General features: G+C 54.4%; 2 protein-coding genes across 2 annotated transcripts; both read right to left on the bottom strand.

The window, feature by feature from the left end:
* Positions 1 to 6: 6 nt before the first annotated feature.
* On the bottom strand, positions 7 to 5,282 carry LOC144955473 (transmembrane protein 107-like). The gene is made up of 5 exons (XM_078885677.1): positions 4,858 to 5,282; positions 3,325 to 3,392; positions 2,786 to 2,886; positions 2,231 to 2,327; positions 7 to 609 (listed from the first exon to the last, which is right to left on the bottom strand). Exons 1-5 carry the CDS (start codon positions 4,942 to 4,944, stop codon positions 540 to 542), a joined length of 423 nt encoding a protein of 140 aa, XP_078741803.1. The 5' UTR covers positions 4,945 to 5,282; the 3' UTR covers positions 7 to 539.
* Positions 5,283 to 8,228: 2,946 nt separating this feature from the next.
* On the bottom strand, positions 8,229 to 13,998 carry LOC144955472 (gamma-aminobutyric acid receptor-associated protein-like). The gene is made up of 2 exons (XM_078885676.1): positions 13,714 to 13,998; positions 8,229 to 10,127 (listed from the first exon to the last, which is right to left on the bottom strand). The coding sequence occupies exons 1-2, from the start codon at positions 13,984 to 13,986 to the stop codon at positions 10,062 to 10,064; spliced, it is 339 nt and encodes a 112-aa protein (XP_078741802.1). The 5' UTR covers positions 13,987 to 13,998; the 3' UTR covers positions 8,229 to 10,061.
* Between the last annotated feature and the right edge of the window lie 1,241 nt (positions 13,999 to 15,239).

Below are 15,239 nucleotides of genomic sequence, written 5' to 3' on the forward strand. Positions count from 1 at the left end.
GGCGGGGCGAAGATACAATAAGTATAACCCGTAAAGACAAAGTCTTTCACTCTAAATCCTTTATATGCGTGGCGGCTAGAGTCCTCTCGTCCTCTGGCTTGAGATGGCTGCCACCTATGGGTCAGATGATTGCATTGCACCATTAAGCAATTGGTAAATAAATATAATATTTTTGTCCTAAAAATTGAAAAATTTGGGAAAAAATTTTGGGAAAATATTTTCACGAACATTCATTGTCACGCACAACGAGTCCGTGTGGAAAATGTCAGCTCGATTGGATCACGGGAAGTGGGTTAAAAAACGACCGAAAGATTTGCACGGTCGTAAGCGCGCAAGCGAACTCAATATAAAGGATTTAAAAAAGGGGTGGGGTCACAAAAAGGGGCGTGGCATGTCGTCAGAGGGGCGTGGCATGACGTCACAGGGGCGTGGCTAGTTTGAGAGTGATTGACAGCGCCCCCTGCTGGGGGTGACCGCAGTGAGGAGGTTGCCCAGCGGGGCGAGGGGCAACTGGGGGCGGTTCTAGGCGAGGGGAGGCTTCACAGCGGCCTCCTCTTGCAGGTGACGGCGCAGACCACGAGGGTCACCTCCACGGCGGCGGGGAGAGCACTGGGGGGGGGGGGGGGACACGGGGAGAGGGAGGGGGGGTTAGTGGGTGGGGGGTGAGAGAGAAAGTGAGTGGGTGAGAGAGTGGGTGGGTGAGAGTGGGTGGGTGAATGGGTGGGTGGATGTGTGAGTGGGTGGGTGGATGGATGAGAGAGTGGGTGAGTGCGTGAGAGAGTGGTTGAGTGGGTGAGAAAGTGGGTGGGTGAGAGAGTTGGTGGGTGGGTGGGAGAGAGAATGGGTGTGTTAATGGGTGGGTGGATGTTGTGTGAGTGGGTGGGTGGATGGATGAGAGAGTGGGTGAGTGCGTGAGAGAGTGGTTGAGTGGGTGAGAGAGTGGGCGGGTGGGTGAGAGGGTGGGTGAGCGTGTGGGTGAGTGGGGTGAGCGTGTGGGTGAGTGTGTGCTCGAGTGGGTGAGTGTGTGCTCGAGTGGGTGAGCGTGTGGGTGAGCGTGTGGGTTGGTGGGTGGGTGAGTGAGTGAGTGGGTGAGCGTGTGGGTGAGCGTGCGGATGAGCGTGCGGGTGAGCGTGTGGGTGAGTGCGTTGGTGAGCGTGAGTGAGTGAGTGAGTGGGTGAGCGGGGGGTGGGTGAGTGAGTGAGCGTGTGAGTGAGCGTGTGGGTGAGCTTGTGGGTGAGCGTTGTGGGTGAGTATGCGGGTGAGCGTGTGGGTGAGTGAACGAGTGAGTGAACGAGTGAGCGAGCGTGCGTGTGGGTGAGCGGTTGGGTGAGTGAGTGCGGTGGGTGAGTGAGTGAGCGAGTGAACGTGTGGGTGAGCGTGCGGGGTGAGCGTGTGGGTGAGTGAGTGAGTGAGCGTGTGGGTGAGCGTGCGGATGAGCGTGCGGGTGAGCGTGCGGGTGAGCGCGTTGGTGAGCGTGTGAGTGAGTGAGTGGGTGAGCGGGTGGGTGAGTGAGTGAGCGTGTGAGTGAGCGTGTGGTGAGCTTGTGGGTGAGCGTGTGGGTGAGTATGGGGTGAGCGTGTGGGTGAGTGAACGAGTGAGCGAGCGTGCGTGTGGTGTGAGCGGTTGGGTGAGTGAGTGCGTGGGTGAGTGAGTGAGCGAGTGAGCGAGTGTGAACGAGTGGGTGAGCGTTGCGGGTGAGCGTGTGGGTGATGTGAGTGAGTGAGTGAGTGGGTGAGCGTGTGGGTGAGCGTGCGGATGAGCGTGCGGGTGAGCGTGTGGGTGAGTGCGTTGGTGAGCGTGTGAGTGAGTGAGTGGTGAGCGGGTGGGTGAGTGAGTGAGCGTGTGAGTGAGCGTGTGGGTGAGCTTGTGGTGTGAGCGTGTGGGTGAGTATGCGGGTGAGCGTGTGGGTGAGTGAACGAGTGAGCGAGCGTGCGTGTGGGTGAGCGGTTGGGTGAGTGAGTGTGTGGGTGAGTGAGTGGGTGAGCGTGTGAGTGAGCGAGTGAGTGAGCGTGCGGGTGAGCGTGTTGGTGAGCGTGTGGGTGAGTGAACGAGTGAGCGATGTGAGTGGGTGAGCGTGTGGGTGAGCGTGTGGGTGAGCTGTGGGTGAGCGTGTGAGTGAGTGAACGAGTGAGTGAGTGTGTGGGTGAGCGTGTGGGTGAGCGAGTGAGTGAACGAGTGGGTGAGCGTGCGGGTGAGCGTGTGGGTGAGCGTGTGGGTGAGCATCTCCCACCTGCAGAAAGTGAACACGGCCCAGTAGGTGGCTAGAGGCCATCCCTCGAGCAGAAAGAAGGAGAGGCTGATGGAGCCGCTCGCGTGAGCACACGTAGCTACACAGACACAGGAGCCCCAGGTAGTCTCACACACGGGTGGAGGGGAAGTGCACTGATGGTGGCGATGGTGGTGATGGTGGTGATGGTGGTGGTGATGGTGAGTGCTGGTGATGGTGAGTGGTGTTGGTGAGTGATGGTGGTGAGTGCTGGTGAGATTACACAATAATCCCTGTGTGGAGTTGAGGGTGGTGATGGTGGTGATGGTGGTGAGTGCTAGTGAGTGGTGATGATGGTGAGTGGTGGTGAGTGCTGGTGAGTGATGGTGGTGAGTGGTGGTGAGTGATGTGGTGAGTTACACAGTAATCCCTGTGTGGAGTTGACGGTGGTGGTGGTGGTGATGGTGGTGATGGTGGTGATGCTGGTGATGGTGGTGGTGATGGTGAGTGCTGGTGGTGTGATGGTGGTGAGTGGTGGTGAGTGCTGGTGAGTGATGGTGAGTGGTAGTGGTGAGTTACACAGTAATCCCTGTGTAGAGTTGAGGGTGGTGACTCCGCTCAGGAAGCCCGACAGCTCCACAGCGAAGAGCGCGATGGTGAGAGAGAGAGCCACGGTGAGTCTGCATCACCGTCACCATCACCACCATCAACACCATCAACATCATCACTAACACCACCATCACCACCATCACCACCACCATCACCACCATCAACACCACCATCACCAACAACATCACCACATCTACATCACCATCAACATCATCACCACCATCACCACCATCATCACCACCACCATCATCACCATGGCGAGTGTGGTGCTCACTCTGTCTCCTTGCTGGTGACCTCTGCTGTGGGACCACCACCCATCACCACCACCATCACCATCACCACCATCAACATCACCACCACCACCACCATCATCACCACCATCACCACCATCACCACCATCACCACCACCATCACCACCATCATCAACAACATTAACATCACCACCATCACCACCACCACCATCACCCCACCATCACCACCACCACCACCATGGTGAGTGTGGTACTCACTCTGTCTCCTTGCTGGTGACCTCTGCTGTGGTGGCTTCTGGAGCTAAACTCCCCAGCACGCTGCTCTCCTACTCGGACACACACGGGGGGTGAGTGGATGGGTGAGTGGGTGAGTGAGTGGGTGAGTGGGTGAGTGAGTGAGTGAGTGGGTGAGTGAGTGGGTGGGTGAGTGGGTGAGTGAGTGGGTGAGTGGGTGAGTGAGTGGGTGAGTGAGTGAGTGGGTGAGTGAGTGGGTGGGTGAGTGGGTGAGTGGGTGAGTGAGTGGGTGAGTGGGTGGGTGGGTGAGTGGGTGAGTGAGTGGGTGAGTGGGTGAGTGAGTGGGTGGGTGAGTGGGTGGGTGAGTGAGTGAGTGGGAGAGTGAGTGGGTGGGTGAGTGAGTGGGTGAGTGAGTGAGTGGGTGGGTGAGTGAGTGGGTGGGTGAGTGGTTGGGTGGGTGAATGGGTGGGTGAATGGGTGGGTGAGTGGGTGGGTGGTGAGTGAGTGGGTGGGTGGGTGAGTGGGTGGGTGGGTGAGTGAGTGGGTGGGTGAGTGGGTGGGTGAGTGGGTGGGTGAGTGGGTGAGTGAGTGGGTGAGTGGGTGAGTGGGTGAGTGAGTGGGTGAGTGAGTGGGTGGGTGAGTGGGTGGGTAAGTGAGTGAGTGGGAGAGTGAGTGGGTGGGTGAGTGAGTGGGTGAGTGGGTGAGTGAGTGGGTGGGTGGGTGAGTGAGTGGGTGGGTGAGTGGTTGGGTGGGTGAATGGGTGGGTGAGTGGGTGAGTGGGTGGGTGGGTGAGTGAGTGGGTGGGTGAGTGGGTGGGTGAGTGGGTGAGTGAGTGGGTGGGTGAGTGGGTGAGTGAGTGGGTGAGTGAGTGGGTGAGTGGGTGGGTGAGTGGGTGAGTGGGTGAGTGAGTGAGTAAGTGGGTGTGAGTGGGTGAGTGAGTGGGTGTGAGTGGGTGAGTGAGTGGGTGAGTGAGTGAGTGGGTGAGTGAGTGAGTGGGTGAGTGAGTGAGTGGGTGAGTGGGTGAGTGAGTGGGTGGGTGAGTGAGTGGGTGAGTGAGTGGTTGAGTGAGTGGGTGAGTGAGTGGAGGTCACAGTGGCTGTGTCAGATTAACTCACCCACTCACTCACCCACTACTCACTCACCCACTCACCACCCACCCACTCACTCACCCACTCACTCACTCACCCACCCACTCACTCACTCACCCACTCACACACCACTCACCCACCCACTCACCCACTCACCCTCTCACCCACTCTCTCACACACTCACCCACTCACCCATTCACTCACCCACTCACTCACCCACCCACTCACCCACCCACACTCTCACACACTCACTAACTCACTCACTCATCCACTCACCCACGTCTCCGTACCTAGCGAAGTTTTCTTCCAACATCGACCGCCGACTCAAACAAACGCCGCCGTTCATCATCAACCACCAAACCACCTCAACCTTAGCCGCAGCAGCAGCAGCACAATTTCCATTTTAAAACTTTAAACTCGTCAACAAAGACGCAGAGAAGACGCGAATTCGATCTCGAAACGAGCTCACCTTAGACCAGAATATGGTGACCACCACGACGAAGTGAGACACCATCGTCAAGAAACGGGCGGGAACTATGCCGCTGATTGCCGGCATCTCTCCAAACGACAACGAACGAACAGAAATCAACAAATCAACAAACTAAACAACAATCAAGACTAGGCCCAAAGCCTAGGCAAGCCCTGAGGTAAGCGTTTTCTAGCGCGTTCAGTGACAATTATTGTTCGCTGCTTTGTAAAACGTTCGCGTTGACCGCGGCGAGGGTAGAAAGCGTCTGAGAGTTTCGTTTTTTTTTTTAATCGCGTTGTTTAGTTTTCTTTTTTGAAGCTTTTAAAGTTTCGCGGGGTGATGGTTGCGGCCTTCCGTTGTAGGCTTCTAGGCCCGTTGCCATGGTGACGCGTCTCCACCCCAAGCCCAACCCCCCTTTCAAACTTTATAATAATAATATATAATATTTATATCGCACTGAATTGTAAGCGTTCGATTAGTTGATCGATCGATCGACGAGCTGTTTATTACGTGGTACACTTATCGATTTGTTTCTATTGTGTTAAGGATCGTAAGCGAGGTGAACGTTGGACGCTGATTGGTTGCCACTGGGGTCGAGTGGGCGGGGCTATGTTAATGAGGTGAATTATGCAAATTAGGAAGATTAAATTAGCATAATTTAGTCAGGGTCTGTCCCGTGACCTCCTCATGCACCTAGCCTGGCACAGCAGTACAACCCATGGCACCTGCTGGGTCTGTCACGTGACCACCTCATGCACCTAGCCTGGCACAGCAGTACAACCCATGGCACCTGCAGGGTCTGTCACGTGATGATCTCATGCACCTAGCCTGGCACAGCAGTACAACCCATGGCACCTGCAGGGTCTGTCACGTGACCTCCTCCCCATGCACCTAGCCTGGCACAGCAGTGCAACCCATGGCACCTGCAGGGTCTGTCACGTGACCTCATGCACCTAGCCTGGCACGGCAGTACAACCCATGGGGCTGACCCACTCACTCACCCACCACTCAATCACCTACTCACCCAACCACTCACCCACTCACTTATTCACCCACTCACCCACTCACTCATCCACCTACTCACCCACTCACTCATTCACCCACTCACCCACTCACTCATCCACCTACTCACCCACTCACTCACCCACTCACTCATTCACCCACTCACCCACTCACCCACTCACTCATCCACCTACTCACCCACTCACTCACCCACTCACTCATTCACCCACTCACCCACTCACCCACTCACTCATTCACCCACTCACCCACTCACCCACTCACTCGTGACTGCAGGGATTCATCTTCTTGGTTCTTTCGGTAATCATAAAAATAAAACGTAATAAATATTTAATTGTTTTATTTTTATTATTTTATAAAATATTTTATTGTAATTTTCTTTACTCTTTTATAAAATATTTGATGTTTTATTTTTATTATTTACCTTCTACGAGACTTAACAAATTATTTTATTATTTCCCTTCTACGTGACTTTACCGAAAGAACCAAGAAGATGTTTTTTTGGTTTGTGTTGTTGTAGTACAGAATTAGACTGATGGCCTTAATCTAAGTTGTCTTGTGGTTGTTGTTTGACTTGCATCCCACTGGGATTTTTGCACACAGCGTTGGTGTACGGTGCTTTTTTCTGTAATTTTTGCTGTTTTTTTTCCTGGATTTTCAGTTTGCACTTAGTCACAAATTCACTTTAAGATGTTTTCCTGTTCATGTTTTTTGTTTGTTGCGGTTGCACCCGATTCAAGAGCCGAATGGCTCACAGGGCTACACCTAATACATGAACTTGGGTCTGTGTGGGTCTCTGTGGGTCTCTATGAGTGTGGGTCTCTGTGGGTCTCTATGAGTGTGGGTCTCTGTGGGTCTATGTGTGTCTCTATGAGTATGGGTCTCTATGAGTGTGGGTCTCTGTGGGTCTATGTGTGTCTCTAGGAGTATGGGTCTCTGTCTCTGTGAGTCTCTATGAGTATGGGTCTCTGTGGGTCTCTGTGTGTCTCTATGAGTATGGGTCTCTATGAGTGTGGGTCTCTGTGGGTCTCTGTGTGTCTCTATGAGTATGGGTCTCTATGAGTGTGGGTCTCTGTGGGTCTGTGTGGGTCTCTGAGTATGGGTCTCTGTGTGTCTCTGTGGGTCTGTGTGGGTCTCTCTGGGTATTGGGTCTCTGTGAGTATGGGTCTCTATGAGTATGGGTCTCTATGGGTATTGGGTCTCTATGGGTATTGGGTCTCTGTGAGTATGGGTCTCTATGAGTATGGGTCTCTATGGGTATTGGGTCTCTATGGGTATTGGGTCTCTGAGTATGGGTCTCTATGGGTATTGGGTCTCTGTATGGGTCTCTCTGGGTATTGGGTCTCTGTGAGTATGGGTCTCTATGAGTATGGGTCTCTATGGGTATTGGGTCTCTGTGAGTATGGGTCTCTATGAGTATGGGTCTCTCTGGGTATTGGGTCTCTGTGAGTATGGGTCTCTATGAGTATGGGTCTCTATGGGTATTGGGTCTCTGTGAGTATGGGTCTCTATGAGTATGGGTCTCTCTGGGTATTGGGTCTCTGTGAGTATGGGTCTCTATGAGTATGGGTCTCTCTGGGTATTGGGTCTCTGTGAGTATGGGTCTCTATGAGTATGGGTCTCTATGAGTATGGGTCTCTATGAGTATGAGTATGGGTCTCTATGAGTATGGGTCTCTATGGGTATTGGGTCTCTATGAGTATGGGTCTCTATGGGTATTGGGTCTCTGTGAGTATGGGTCTCTATGGGCAATACTTTCTAAACCTCCGTTTCTCGGTCAATTCACGCACCCGTCCGCGTTCTCGTTGCTTTACGACACTCTCCATGGAAACCAGCGAGACAACTTTTAATACTCAACATCGCCATGGCAACAACCCTCGAACATCTTCTTGGTTTTTTCGGTAAAGTCACGTAGAAGGGAAGTAATAAAATAATAAAACATAATAAAACAATTATCACGACGTTTCGGCCACAACGCAAGCAGCCGTCTTCAGGTGTGGCCGAAACGTCGTGAGATTTTATTATGTTTTATTTTAATTATTTTATTACTTCCCTTCTACGTGACTTTACCGAAAAAAAACCAAGATGAATCCCTGCAGTCACGAAAGCTTAAAAGCGAAAAAAAGATTTAAATATAATAAACGATATTATTTTATTTTATTACATTATATTATTTTATTGTATTATTATATTATTTAATTATGTTTAATTTTTATTATTTTATTACTTCCCTTCTACGTGACTTTACCGAAAAAAAACCAAGAAGATGAATCCCTGCAGTCACGAAAGCTTTAAATCGAAACCCTCGTACACTCACTCAGCATGGCGAGACACTGAACACAACGTGGATGGGCGATACCAACTTCAAATTTATTGAGGGGGGAGTGGGGTTGGGTAAGGGGGGGGGTGGAGAGATGAACCAATCAGTCGAACACCCAATGACACCACGAACACCCCCGCGATGGGATTGGACAAATGGACCGGTCCAAGATGGTAGGCGACTCCCATCCCACCCAGCGATTAACCAATCAGAAGGGGAATCTCAGGGGTGGGAGGAGCTAAGGTTGTATGGACACGCCCACCCCGTAACCCCCCAACTCAACAATACGCCAATCAGAGCGGGGAATTCCCGGGCTGGGGGTGGAGCTATGGTTGGTAGGACACGCCCACCCCGTACCCCCCCCAACTCAATAAGCCAATCAGAGCGGGGAATTCCAGGGCTGGGGGTGGAGCTATGGTTGTTAGGACACGCCCACCCCGTACCCCCCCCAACTCAATAAGCCAACCAGAGCGGAGAATTCCCGGGTTGGGGGTGGAGCTATGGTTGTCGGGACACGCCCACCTCACCACCCCCACCCAGCAATGGACCAATCAGAGGAGGGGATTGCCGAGAGGGGTGGAGTTTCGGATGTTGGGAAACGCCCATCTCATGCCACCCACCCAGCAATGGACCAATCAGAGGATACTTCCCATGTTGGGGGATAAAGAGGGGGGGGGGGACTTATAGTGGGGTAGGCGTGGCCCTGAAAGCTGTGTGACCCCCCCCCTCGGCCCGGTATTGACCAATCAGAGAGCGGGGAAATCCCCTACCCGGGGGCAATGTGAAAGAGGCGTGGCTTTAAAGTGCTCGTGTTTACTTGGGATTCGTTTGCACTACAAAGTCTATAGAGTGGGTGGGTGTGTGGGTGAGTGAGTGAGTGGGTGAGTGTGTGGGTGTGTGGGTGAGTGTGTGTGTGTGGGTGTGTGTGTGTGTGGGTGTGTGTGTGAGTGGGTGTGTGTGTGTGAGTGGGTGTGTGTGTGTGTGAGTGGGTGGGTGTGTGAGTGAGTGGGTGTGTGGGTGAGTGAGTGGGTGGGTGGGTGAGTGAGTGGGTGTGTGGGTGAGTGAGTGGGTGGGTGGGTGAGTGAGTGGGTGGGTGAGTGGGTGGGTGAGTGGGTGGGTGAGTGGGTGGGTGAGTGTGTGGGTGGGTGGATGAGTGGGTGTGAGTGAGTGTGTGGGTGTGTGGGTGTGTGTGTGTGGGTGAGTGAGTGGGTGTGAGTGGGTGTGGGTGAGTGTGTGTGAGTGGGTGAGTGTGAGTGTGTGGGTGTGTGGGTGTGTGGGTGTGAGTGAGTGTGTGGGTGAGTGGGTGTGTGTGTGTGGGTGAGTGAGTGGGTGTGAGTGGGTGTGGGTGAGTGTGTGTGAGTGGGTGAGTGTGAGTGTGTGGGTGTGTGGGTGTGTGGGTGTGAGTGAGTGTGTGGGTGTGTGGGTGTGTGTGTGTGGGTGAGTGAGTGGGTGTGAGTGGGTGTGGGTGAGTGTGTGTGAGTGGGTAGGTGAGTGGGTGAATGGGTGGATGAATGTTGGTGTGTGAGTGAGTGGGTGTGTGTATTGGTGTGTGTATTGGTGTGTGTTGGTGTGAGTGTGAGTCAGTGTGAGTGAGCACGTCAGTGGGTGCGAGTGAGCGTGTCAGTGAGCGTGTCAGTGAGCGTGTCAGTGAGCGTGTCAGTGAGCGTGTCAGTGAGTGAGTGTGTCAGCGTGTCAGTGAGCGTGTCAGTGAGTGTGTCAGCGAGTGAGTGAGCATGTCAGCGAGTGAGTGAGTGTCAGTGTGAGTGTGTCAGTGAGTGTGAGTGTGTCAGTGAGTGTGTCAGTGAGTGTGAGTGTGTCAGTGAGTGTGAGTGTGTCAGTGAGTGTGAGTGTGTCAGTGAGTGTGTCAGGCTCCGTAGACGCTCTCGTCGCTGTAGGCGATGTAGAGGAAGAAATCCTCTTCGTGATGCTCCTGCGGGGAGAGAGACACGGTGAGAGACAGAGACACGGTGAGAGAGACACGGGGAGAGAGACACGGTGAGAGAGACACGGTGAGAGAGACACGGTGAGAGAGACACGGTGAGAGAGACACGGTGAGAGAGACACGGTGAGAGAGACACGGTGAGAGAGACACGGTGAGAGAGACACGGTGAGAGAGACACGGTGAGAGAGACACGGTGAGAGAGACACGGGGAGAGAGACACGGTGAGAGAGACACGGTGAGAGAGACACGGTGAGAGAAACACGGGGAGAGAGACACGGGGAGAGAGACACGGGGAGAGAGACACGGGGAGAGAGACACGGGGAGAGAGACACGGTGAGAGAGACACGGTGAGAGAGACACGGTGAGAGAGACACGGTGAGAGAGACACGGTGAGAGAGACACGGTGAGAGAAACACGGGGAGAGAGACACGGGGAGAGACACACGGGGAGAGAGAGATACGGTGAGAGAGAGACACTGGGAGAGAGACACGGTGAGAGAGACACGGGGAGAGAGAGACACGGTGAGAGAGACACGGGGAGAGAGACACAGAGAGAGAGACACGGTGAGAGAGACACGGTGAGAGAGACACGGTGAGAGAGACACGGTGAGAGAGACACGGTGAGAGAGACACGGTGAGAGAGACACGGGGAGAGAGACACGGGGAGAGAGACACGGGGAGAGAGACACGGGGAGAGAGACACGGGGAGAGAGACACGGGGAGAGAGACACGGGGAGAGAGACACGGTGAGAGAGAGACACGGTGAAAGAGAGACACGGTGAGAGAGAGACACGGGGAGAGAGACACGGGGAGAGAGACACGGGGAGAGAGACACGGGGAGAGAGAGACGGTGAGAGAGACACGGTGAGAGAGACACGGTGAGAGAGACACGGTGAGAGAGACACGGTGAGAGAGACACGGTGAGAGAGACACGGGGAGAGAGACACGGTGAGAGAGAGACGGTGAGAGAGACACGGTGAGAGAGACACGGGGAGAGAGACACGGTGAGAGACACGGTGAGGGAGAGACACGGTGAGAGAGAGACACGGTGAGGGAGGGACACGGTGAGAGACACGGTGAGAGAGACACGGTGAGAGAGACACGGTGAGAGAGACACGGGGAGAGAGACACGGGGAGAGAGACACGGGGAGAGAGACACGGTGAGGGAGAGACACGGTGAGGGACAGACACGGTGAGAGACACGGTGAGAGAGACACGGTGAGAGAGACACGGTGAGAGAGACACGGTGAGAGAGACACGGTGAGAGAGACACGGTGAGAGAGACACGGGGAGAGAGACACGGGGAGAGAGACACAGGGAGAGGGACACGGGGAGTGAGTCTATGGATCTCTGTGTGAGTCTACGTCTGTGTGAGTGAGTCTACGTCTGTGTGAGTCTGTGTCTGTGTGAGTGAGTCTCTGGGTCTCTGTGTGGTTAGTCTGTGGGTCTCTGTGTGGTGAGTCTGTGGGTCTCTGTGTGGTGAGTCTGTGGGTCTCTGTGTGGTGAGTCTGTGGGTCTCTGTGTGGTGAGTCTGTGGGTCTCTGTGTGGTGAGTCTGTGGGTCTCTGTGTGTTGAGTCTGTGGGTCGCTGTGTGTTGAGTCTGTGGGTCGCTGTGTGGTGAGTTTGTGGGTTGCTGTGTGTTGAGTCTGTGGGTTTCTGTGTGGTGAGTCTGTGGGTCTCTGTGTGAGTCTATGGGTCTCTGTGTGGTGAGTCTGTGGGTCTCTGTGTGAGTCTATGGGTCTCTGTGTGGTGAGTCTGTGGGTCGCTGTGTGTTGAGTCTGTGGGTCGCTGTGTGGTGAGTTTGTGGGTCGCTGTGTGGTGAGTCTGTGGGTTTCTGTGTGGTGAGTCTGTGGGTCTCTGTGTGAGTCTATGGGTCTCTGTGTGGTGAGTCTGTGGGTCTCTGTGTGTTGAGTCTGTGGGTCTCTGTGTGGTGAGTCTGTGAGTCTCTGTGTGATGAGTCTGTGGGTCTCTGCGTGGTGAGTCTGTGGGTCTCTGTGTGGTGAGTCTGTGGGTCTCTGAGTGGTGAGTCTGTGGGTCTCTGTGTGGTGAGTCTGTGGGTCTCTGTGTGATGAGTCTGTGGGTCTCTGCGTGGTGAGTCTGTGGGTCTCTGTGTGGTGAGTCTGTGGGTCTCTGAGTGGTGAGTCTGTGGGTCTCTGTGTGGTGAGTCTGTGGGTCTCTGCGTGGTGAGTCTGTGGGTCTCTGCGTGGTGAGTCTGTGGGTCTCTGTGTGAGTGAGTCTGTGTCTGTGTGAGTGAGTCTACGTCTGTGTGAGTGAGTCTGTGGGTCTCTGTGTGAGTGAGTCTATGTGAGTGAGTCTACGTCTGTGTGAGTGAGTCTGTGGGTCTCTGTGTGAGTGAGTCTGTGGGTCTCTGTGTGAGTCTATGTGAGTGAGTCTGTGTCTGTGTGAGTCTGCGTCTGTGCGAGTGAGTCTGTGGGTCTCTGTGTGGTGAGTCTGTGGGTCTCTGTGTGTTGAGTCTGTGGGTCTCTGTGTGGTGAGTCTGTGGGTCTCTGTGTGGTGAGTCTGTGGGTCTCTGTGTGGTGAGTCTGTGGGTCTCTGTGTGTTGAGTCTGTGGGTCGCTGTGTGTTGAGTCTGTGGGTCGTTGTGTGGTGAGTTTGTGGGTTGCTGTGTGTTGAGTCTGTGGGTTTCTGTGTGGTGAGTCTGTGGGTCTCTGTGTGAGTCTATGGGTCTCTGTGTGGTGAGTCTGTGGGTCTCTGTGTGAGTCTATGGGTCTCTGTGTGGTGAGTCTGTGGGTCGCTGTGTGTTGAGTCTGTGGGTCGCTGTGTGGTGAGTTTGTGGGTCGCTGTGTGGTGAGTCTGTGGGTTTCTGTGTGGTGAGTCTGTGGGTCTCTGTGTGAGTCTATGGGTCTCTGTGTGGTGAGTCTGTGGGTCTCTGTGTGTTGAGTCTGCGGGTCTCTGTGTGGTGAGTCTGTGAGTCTCTGTGTGATGAGTCTGTGGGTCTCTGTGTGGTGAGTCTGTGGGTCTCTGTGTGGTGAGTCTGTGGGTCTCTGTGTGGTGAGTCTATGGGTCTCTGTGTGGTGAGTCTGTGAGTCTCTGTGTGATGAGTCTGTGGGTCTCTGCGTGGTGAGTCTGTGGGTCTCTGTGTGGTGAGTCTGTGGGTCTCTGAGTGGTGAGTCTGTGGGTCTCTGTGTGGTGAGTCTGTGGGTCTCTGTGTGATGAGTCTGTGGGTCTCTGCGTGGTGAGTCTGTGGGTCTCTGTGTGGTGAGTCTGTGGGTCTCTGAGTGGTGAGTCTGTGGGTCTCTGTGTGGTGAGTCTGTGGGTCTCTGCGTGGTGAGTCTGTGGGTCTCTGCGTGGTGAGTCTGTGGGTCTCTGTGTGAGTGAGTCTGTGTCTGTGTGAGTGAGTCTACGTCTGTGTGAGTGAGTCTGTGGGTCTCTGTGTGAGTGAGTCTGTGGGTCTCTGTGTGAGTCTATGTGAGTGAGTCTGTGTCTGTGTGAGTCTGCGTCTGTGCGAGTGAGTCTGTGGGTCTCTGTGTGAGTGAGTCTATGTGAGTGAGTCTGTGTCTGTGCGAGTCTGCGTCTGTGCGAGTGAGTCTCTCTCTCGGCGTGCGTGCACCGTGCCTGGTACAGCTGCCCCATGGTGGCGCTGGTGGGTGGGATGACGTTGTTCACGAAGAAGAAGAGAGCGTCCTCCGCACGGAGGTGGATCCTCTTGCGGATCAGGAAGTAGAACTGGCCCACGGTGAGGTCAGAGGGCACCAGGTACTTCTTCTTGTCAAGGTCGCCTATCCGGGCCTTCGGGGCCTTCTCCACGATCACCTGCAGGGCACGAGGGGAGGGGGGAGGGGGGGGGAGACAGAGGGAGAGGGGGAGAGAGAGACAGGGTGTCATCATAGAGACTCATAGACTCACCAATCACACAGAGAGCCATAGACTCACACAGAGAGACCCATAGACTCACCACACAGAGAGCCATAGACTCACCACTCACACAGAGAGCCATAGACTCACCACTCACACAGAGAGCCATAGACTCACCACTCACACAGAGAGCCATAGACTCACCACTCACACACAGACCCACAGACTCACACAGAGACCCATAGACTCACCACTCACACAGAGACCCATAGACTCACCACTCACACAGAGACCCATAGACTCACCACTCACACAGAGAGCCATAGACTCACCACACAGAGAGCCATAGACTCACACAGAGACCCATAGACTCACACAGAGACCCATAGACTCACACAGAGACCCATAGACTCACCACTCACACAGAGACCCATAGACTCACCACTCACACAGAGACCCATAGACTCACCACTCACACAGAGACCCATAGACTCACCACACAGAGAGCCATAGACTCACCACTCACACAGAGACCCATAGACTCACCACTCACACAGAGACCCATAGACTCACCACTCACACAGAGACCCATAGACTCACCACTCACACAGAGAGCCATAGACTCACCACACAGAGAGCCATAGACTCACACAGAGACCCATAGACTCACACAGATACCCATAGACTCACACAGAGACCCATAGACTCACCACTCACACAGAGACCCATAGACTCACCACTCACACAGAGACCCATAGACTCACCACTCACACACAGACCCACAGACTCACACAGAGACCCATAGACTCACCACTCACACAGAGACCCACAAACTCACCACTCACACAGAGACCCACAGACTCACCACTCACACAGAGACCCACAGACTCACCACTCACACAGAGACCCACAGACTCACCACAGAGACCCATAGACTCACCACTCACACAGAGACCCACAGACTCACCACAGAGACCCACAGACTCACCACACAGAGACCCACAGACCCACCACACAGAGACCCACCAGACAGAGACCCATAGACTCACCACACAGAGACCCACAGACCCACCACACAGAGACCCACAGACTCACCACACAGAGACCCACAGACCCACCACACAGAGACCCACAGACTCACCACACAGAGACCCACAGACCCACCACACAGAGACCCACCAGACAGAGACCCATAGACTCACCACAGAGACCCACAGACTCACCACACAGAGACCCACCACACAGAGACCCAGAGACTCGCCACACACACACACACAGTGTCATTG

Source organism: Lampetra fluviatilis, unplaced genomic scaffold (genome assembly GCF_964198595.1).
Source record: "Lampetra fluviatilis unplaced genomic scaffold, kcLamFluv1.1 SCAFFOLD_1458, whole genome shotgun sequence".
Classification (NCBI taxonomy): domain Eukaryota; kingdom Metazoa; phylum Chordata; class Hyperoartia; order Petromyzontiformes; family Petromyzontidae; genus Lampetra; species Lampetra fluviatilis.

Excerpts from the sequence above, each read along its gene's own strand:
- LOC144955472 (XM_078885676.1), bottom strand. The coding sequence starts at position 13,986 with ATGATGACACCCTGTCTCTCTCTCCCCCTCTCCCTCTGTCTCCCCCCC. Across the intron at positions 10,128-13,713 it reads CCATGGGGCAGCTGTACCAG|GAGCATCACGAAGAGGATTT; the intron begins GCACGGTGCACG and ends CTCTCCCCGCAG.
- LOC144955473 (XM_078885677.1), bottom strand. The coding sequence starts at position 4,944 with ATGCCGGCAATCAGCGGCATAGTTCCCGCCCGTTTCTTGACGATGGTG. Across the intron at positions 2,887-3,324 it reads GTCACCAGCAAGGAGACAGA|ACTCACCGTGGCTCTCTCTC; the intron begins GTGAGTACCACA and ends ACGGTGATGCAG. Across the intron at positions 610-2,230 it reads GCCGTGTTCACTTTCTGCAG|TGCTCTCCCCGCCGCCGTGG; the intron begins GTGGGAGATGCT and ends CCCCCCCCCCAG.